This window comes from Merops nubicus, unplaced genomic scaffold, assembly GCF_000691845.1.
Source record: "Merops nubicus isolate BGI_N331 unplaced genomic scaffold, ASM69184v1 scaffold2721, whole genome shotgun sequence".
In the NCBI taxonomy this organism is placed as follows: domain Eukaryota; kingdom Metazoa; phylum Chordata; class Aves; order Coraciiformes; family Meropidae; genus Merops; species Merops nubicus.
The window spans coordinates 58836-65967 of NW_008588841.1; the positions used below are offsets into that span (position 1 = coordinate 58836).

The following is a 7132-nucleotide window of genomic DNA, read 5'->3' on the forward strand; positions in this document are numbered from 1 at the left end:
AAGAGTGCTCAGCATAGGCAGGGGCTCCAAGAGGTGAGGCAGGAGCAAAATTTGCCAGGTGGCTGTCACAGAGAAGTTGCTGCTACTGCCCTTGCTAATGAGACACGTGGACCTGCCAGGAGACCATTCATGGTATCACCACAGCAGGACTGCATCTCCTTGTGCCCTTCATCAGGCAGCTATCGTGGGAAGGCTGGTGACCACCATGGACATCCCATCTAGACTGGGGATCTCTTCAGGGCCAGCAGCTCTCTGCTGGTGGTTTCTGCCCAGGAGCTTGGCCAGCAAGTTGAAGGTGGATGCACACCACCTGGTTGACATGAGCAGGCCCAAGGGGTAAGGAGGGCTCATGTCACCCCTCCTGCCAGCTGGAAGCTGTGGTACCAAATGTGGTACCATGGGCAAGGATGAGGAGCAGGGAGAGGAGTAAATGGCCCGTGGCCTCCAAGGGCTGCAGGTGCTTGCAGAGGCAGATGGCCTTTCACAGCCAAAACATGCAGAGACAGTTAAAGCAGGACTCTCTGAGGCCAAAAAAGACCTCATCAAGCAGCAGCATGAACAAGCCCATTGTCCACCCCTCTCAAATAGCTTATTTCAGTTTCTGTATCTCTGGTAGGAGACACACCACCTGCCTGAAGGTGTTTTAAGCATCATCTTCAGCACTCCTAACCAGCCTCTTGCCACCAGTCATTTCTGTCTATCCACTGCTTTGACTCTTTGTTGTCCAGATTTGATCCTCTGGATTACACTTAAGTTAGACATCAAAGAAACCTTGATAACACTCCTGAAACATCCCCAGCCCCTGGCAACAGGGGGGTGAAGTCCTGAGAAGGGCTTGCTTTCTGGGAGAACAGAGCCTTGGCAGCCCACCCCACCAGCACCCCGTGCTCCTCTCCAGCCCCTCTCTCTTTTCAAACTGCAGTCTTCATCGGGAGCAAAGAGGCAAGCTCAGTTCTGCACAGGCAAAAACGAGCCAACTCCAACAGGCTGGAAGAGGTGGTTGCTGGGAACCTGGAGAGAGAATGCATAGAAGAAAAATGCAGCTATGAAGAAGCCCGAGAAGTGTTTGAAAACACAGAGAAAACGGTGAGTACTGTTGTTGGAAAGGGGCAACACCTCGCTCCCCCCAGCCCACATCTCTACAAGATCAGGAGGCACAGAGGGGGAGGGAGGGAGGAACAGTCAAGGGGAAAACCTGCAGGGGCCAAGTGCAGCATCTATCATGTTTTAGTCTCATTTTTGATCCATCACTTGGGCTGGGCAACTGCATTAAAGGTTTGGTGGTCACCAGTGGGATTACAGAGGTGGGTTTTTTCCTACAAGCCTTTTGCTCTAGCTTTGGAGTTATCCCTTTACTACTTCAGGCAGGCAGTGCCCAGAAATTCAAAATCAAAGGAAACCTTTTTTTTTCCTTTTGCAGATGGAGTTTTGGAAAACATATATTGGTAAGAGCTGCTTTTTTTCATTTTCAAATGCATAATATTCATCTCTCAGTGCATAAGCAGCAGATGTTTATTGAAACAAATGTATTCCAGCATTCAGAAACTGTGTTATGACAGAATAGTCAGAGTCATGCACCCTAAATCCTGCAGCCACCCAGCCTGGGCCTGTCTCATTTGTATATAAATTGCAAGGGGAAAAAAAAATTACTTAACATGTCTTTGTTAATGCAGGGTTTTTTTGAACAAACTTCAAAACCCTCACAGAACAAAAGCAGATCACATATACCATTGGATGTGTTGAGCCCTGGTCACACTCAGGGCTTCTAGTTTCAGCCATGGTATAGAGTAAAAGAGGACAGCAATAATTAACAGCCCTGCAGCAGGCAGCAGATGCTCTGCTCTCAAGCAGAGATCATAGAATCATAGAACCATAGAATCACTATGGTTGGACAGGACCTCTAGGATCATCAAGTCAAACATTTCCCTAACCACCAGACCATCTCCAGATAGGGCACAGCTTCATGCAAGCACACTGTGAATCCCTCAGAATGCCATATTAAAGTGAAGCCTCCACGTGATCACAGCAAACTGTTGTTTGCAACTCACACCAGTGGCCCCCAACCCTTGTTTCTCCACCGTTTTCTTTCCACCATCTATTTTTTCCCTTTCAGTCTCCATCCCAAACGACTCCTCCGTCCCCTACCAAAAAGATTTCAATCCCCACTAAAACATCTGAAACTAATTTTAAGGACATTTCAATAAACGAACTGCTTTGTAGATTGGCGAAGAGCCCAGAGCATCTCAATAAAAAGCCTTAAATAATTCAGATTATTCAGTCCAGACTCTAAAACTTAAAAGTTACATTTGCATTGTAGGACTATTCTCTGAAAAAAAAAAAAAACAGCAATGAAACTCAACATTGCATTTGTTTCCCCACCATTGTAACCAATTAGCTCTTCAAAAATTAACAATGCCATCCACTTCCCTGTCATCCCAAGTGCCTGCTCTGCTGCTCAGTTCCCAAGCTGCTGTTCCCAACACCTGCAGCCTACAGGAGCTCCCCCTTGGCACAGCACCAAAGTGAGACCAAGCCCCAGTTACCCTCACCAGGCAGCAAGAGCAGCCTCAGTCCACATCTGATGAGCAAAACCCGACACCCTGCCTCAGACAAGACAAAACCAGTTTGCCCCTGCTTGCAGTCTGCCTTTTGCATTCCAGCCCATTCCTGAAAGCACCATTACCAGCCACACTTACTGGCAGGACACAAATGCATCATGACATTTGCCTGCCTCAATGTCTTTGCATTCCTGTTTCAAAGCACATTTCCCTGTAATTTGATGTCACTGATTTCCTCTTCCATAGTGTTAGATCACTAGTTTTGCAAGACTGGATGTTTTTATTAAAGCCTCAGCTTCTCAGCTGTAGGCAACTGTGAAAACAAAAGCCCTGATATGTATAAAGAAAATTCTAGACCAGTTAATAATAGTACAAGATTCAGAAAGAAAGAGCAATGACCGAGGCTTTCAATCTTAATCCACAGAGAGGTCTCCAAATGCAACTGGACAGGCCCAGACCTCCAGAGAACAGAGAGAGTAGTGTTAAGATAATTTGGACTAGGAAACCCTAACCACTCCTGAGGAAGCAAACCTTCTAACTTTGTCTAACTTAACTAAGACATGAGCTCCTGTCGAGATGCTGTGAGAGGGAGACTGAAGAGGAGTTCTGCTGAAAGCAGCAGAGCTAACCCACACAGGAGATGGGCCACAACCTGGACTGTGGGTAAAGCACTGCTGCTGGTGTTACCCCAGCACTGTCTGTGGTGCACTTGGGTGACAGGAGCTTCTTCTCCATTACGAAGGAAGATGTGTAGTCTCTTGCTTGTCTCTAAAGGGAGGCTCACACAGAGGAAGGTTCCAGTGCTTGGTTGGCACCAGCCAGAGTGGATGCTCATATTTGTTAATTCTCCTGTCTTCTCTCCAAGATGGAGATCAGTGTGAATCCAATCCATGTAAAAACGGAGGTGTCTGCAAGGATGGAGTGAGCTCCTACGTGTGCTGGTGCCCAGCTGGGTATGAAGGCAGAAACTGTGAGATAGGTACGTACTGGGGGGATTGTCCTACTTAAAATCCCATCAAATCAAAGTGGGTGTAGAATTTGACCCTACCAGAAGGCCGTTTCGGACACATTTTGCTTTGCTGTAATGCACTGCATGAATGTGCAAATTCAGCCTGTTGGCAATGGGATTGCAGGGGGATATGCTCGGAGATACTGGAGTGGATGTCTCTGTCCTGCCCTTGGTGGAGCCCCAGCTCCACCTCCCCTGAGCACGGAGATGCCCGCTCTTACGCAGGGTTCAACAGAGACTCAGGCTCAAGGTCTTTTGTTCAGCACACCACAGCTGCCAGCACAAATGTTGACACAGAGACCTTCCTTTATCTCTCCAGCACAAGCCTTCCTGGGGCTGTTCATCCATCAGGGGTGACACACTGACCTTCTGAAAGCAACAGTTTCCCACTGATCCCAGTGAGACTCCCATGCTCTCCCTCCTCTCCACTTCTCACACCAGGCTGGGCAGCAGGTGCTGAGCAGGGCAGGATCATCGCTACCTCCTCTCAACAGCACTCCATTTCGTAATTATAATTATCACCAGCAACCTTGATTCTGAAGGCAAACAAAAGGCAAATATTTTCCTGATGGGTTGAGACGTTTATGAAAACCAAACAGCTGATAATTTAAGCAAGAGGGATATTCAGCTCTTATATTTATAATATAATCAGGGGCTGTGCGACTCGCATAATGTGCTAGACTCACTGCACTAATAAAAGATTCTCTTTCTAGTTGTGCTTCTGCTCTGGCAAGAGAGGAGCGTACGTTAAAAAGAGCATTTCAAGGCTGCATCAGATTTAAATAGTCTCGTTGCAGATTTCTCATGGAAGTGAGACAGATACAAAAATAGAGCTAGAAGTGAGGCGTGAAAAGGAGCTCTGTAAAAATAGTAAATGATGGCATTAAAATGGCTACAGGAAAGGAGGTGTCCTTGAGGAAGTAGGAGTGGAGTTAATCTGCTGTGAAGTTATTTGAAAACTCACTGAGAATTAAAAGGGCATCTGCAGACTAGTGGTTTCCCACCTCCAAGAGCTGGTGTTCCCATCACAAAGGTGTCCGAGGTGGGGTGGGAGAAGACACACACAAGCCACAGGAATCCCGCCGTGCCTCAGGCTGGGGCCCGTTTCATCAAACGTCCTGCTGGAGCAGGTCTTCCACATCAGGCTCCGATGATTTGATAGTATGTCAGGAAGAACGTAGGGCTTTGCTTGGGGTTTTAAATTCGGAGCCCAGCATTCATCCCAGGACAAAAGGTCAGGGCCTGGTTCCAGGGGACCCGCGGTGTCCTGCGCGAGCGCCAGCGCCGGGGCCGGGTTGCCGCAAGCACAGGGCCTGGGGGAGCAGCTCCACAGTGGGGAAATCACGTGGCTCCTAACCAAATATTTGCAGGAGGCCTTCATGGTGAGGCTGCCAGATTTCAGACAGCACGCAGCTGTTGGAGGCAGGAGGCCGTGCCAGGGCTTGACAGGACCTTTCATAGGGCAGCTCCTCAACCCACCTTCCTGAAGAGGTGCCCGGTGCTCTTTCATGACAAGCAGGGATGCAGTTGGGAAGGAGGACGCTCTCCTTGCAAACAAGCAGCTGTTTTCCATAGTCTGGAAGGACCAGAGTGGGTTATAGTCTAAAGGCCCAAGTCCCAGGAAATCTCTGAACAGTTGTGTCTCATAGAGTACCAGGTTGGATGGAACCACAAGGATCACCTGGCTCAACCTTTCTTGTCAAAAGCCTGGTCGAGACAAAGTGGCCCAGCACCCTGTCCAGCTGTAAATGTACCAAATGTCAGGGAAATTTCAAAAGAGCTTTTACAGTTTCCTTCTCATTTCTTTCAGACTTCACTTGTGCTATTAAAAACGGAGGCTGCAAGCACTTCTGCAGGCATGACCCACCACAGAAAGTCGTGTGTTCCTGCGCCGCTGGCTACAAACTACATGAAGATGGAAAGTCCTGTGAACCTGCAGGTTAACTTTTAAGTATTTTTAAGAGCTTTGGGTGAAAGTTTGTCCTGGATTTTGGTACATGAATCTCATAGAAATGCAGTATCCTGTTGGAGACCAGCCCTTCCCTGCTTAGCCAATGTAAAGAGCCTGACCTTGCACTTTCCCATGCAGGTTAGATTTTAAGTATTTTTAAGAGCTTTGGGTAAAAGTTTCCAAGGTGTTGTCCTGGATTTTGATACATGAATCTCATAGAAATGCAATATCCTGTTGGAGACCAGCCCTTCCCTGCTTAGCCAATGTAAAGAGCCTGACCTTGCACTTTCCCAACGGCAGATGTGGGGTCAGGCTTGAAGGATGCAACTTAAACACCCTTTTTTTAGCCTAGGTGGGTGGAGAAGGAGAGTAGTTGTCTGGGAAGTTGTTCACAACACAAATGGTCATTTTGGATGGCTGCTTGCACAGGTGCCTATCACTTGCAGCCATCTTTTATTTCTAGATATGGATCAGTAGCTTTCTGGAGGTGATGGTCAGCCAGCCAGAGCTCACTCCCATGTTCTTCCATGAGCTACTACTTCACTACTGAGCCTACACCGAGGATGCTCCATATAAAAGATGCTGTAAATCTTCCTGTAAATTCTCCTGATACTTAGTTTTATGGCTGGCCACCACTTATGACCTGCGTTGGGTGGAAACAATTGTAGCTTTGCACACATTGTCTTATGACCTGCGTTGGGTGGAAACAAGTGAAGCTTTGTGGTGGTGCTGTCCTCCCAACAGCGTGTATCTGCACACAAATACCCTCCACAGGAGCTAGACTCTGGTTTGGTTGTGGAATTGAGTGCAGTGGAGAGGAAATGCATTGCTTGAGGTTGCAGCTCCCTAAAGAGCTGAAGAATGGCTGGTCCTTGTTATGTTCCCCAACCTTAGGCTGTTAGAATATCTCTCACCACACCAACACGTGCAGTCCCAACACACTGCAGCACAGCAAGTTAACTGGCTGTGAACATCTCAGAAGCACATCTGGCAGAGGAAAGGAGATGGAGTAGAGAACTATTTTGTCATCTAAGGTTAATTTAATATCTGATGCTGCCATATTTCCATTTCCATACCATGCACACTTAAGGTAGCATGCTGGCACCCACACAGGAGAGTTAGTTTCTGAAGGTCTGATAGCTACAGCCAGGAACACAGCTCCTGCAAGTGCTGACTTTTGGCAATCAGTTTAGGAAGTGTCTTAGGCTGGGAATCCTGTTGATGGAGATCAAGAGCTCAGGCCTCTGTTGCCCAACACGCTGTATCACTTTCACTGGATCAGAAAGCTTTACTGTTAGCAATAAGATCATCTTCCAGGTTGGGTAACTGCCCTTCCTGCAAACGCTTGGCTTTTGTTGGCTCTGAAACCTTCATTTCCTAATGTAACCTCATGGGTAGCACTTCCCATCACTCAACATTTATTTAAGCCCTATTCCTAAAGTGGACTGTTTAAAATTTAAAAAAAAAAGACAAAAAAAAAAAGAGACATCTCAGTAGGCTACGCTTACATCTGATTTTACAGTAATGTTTGTTTGCACAGTGCTGTCAAAAGCTTTTCAGATGAAAGACAATGCCTGATGCTATTTACTATTTTGACTGCCACTATCAGCAGGA

At 47.2% G+C, this 7132-nt stretch overlaps 1 protein-coding gene across 1 annotated transcript in view; it reads left to right on the top strand.

Moving 5' to 3' along the window:
* F9 (coagulation factor IX) overlaps nucleotides 1-7132 on the top strand; it is a 15822-nt gene that overhangs the window by 2340 nt on the left and 6350 nt on the right. Inside the window, 4 exon segments of the mRNA XM_008949366.1 lie at nucleotides 923-1086; nucleotides 1421-1445; nucleotides 3424-3537; nucleotides 5378-5506. Of these exon segments, the coding sequence (XP_008947614.1) occupies nucleotides 923-1086; nucleotides 1421-1445; nucleotides 3424-3537; nucleotides 5378-5506 (432 nt within the window).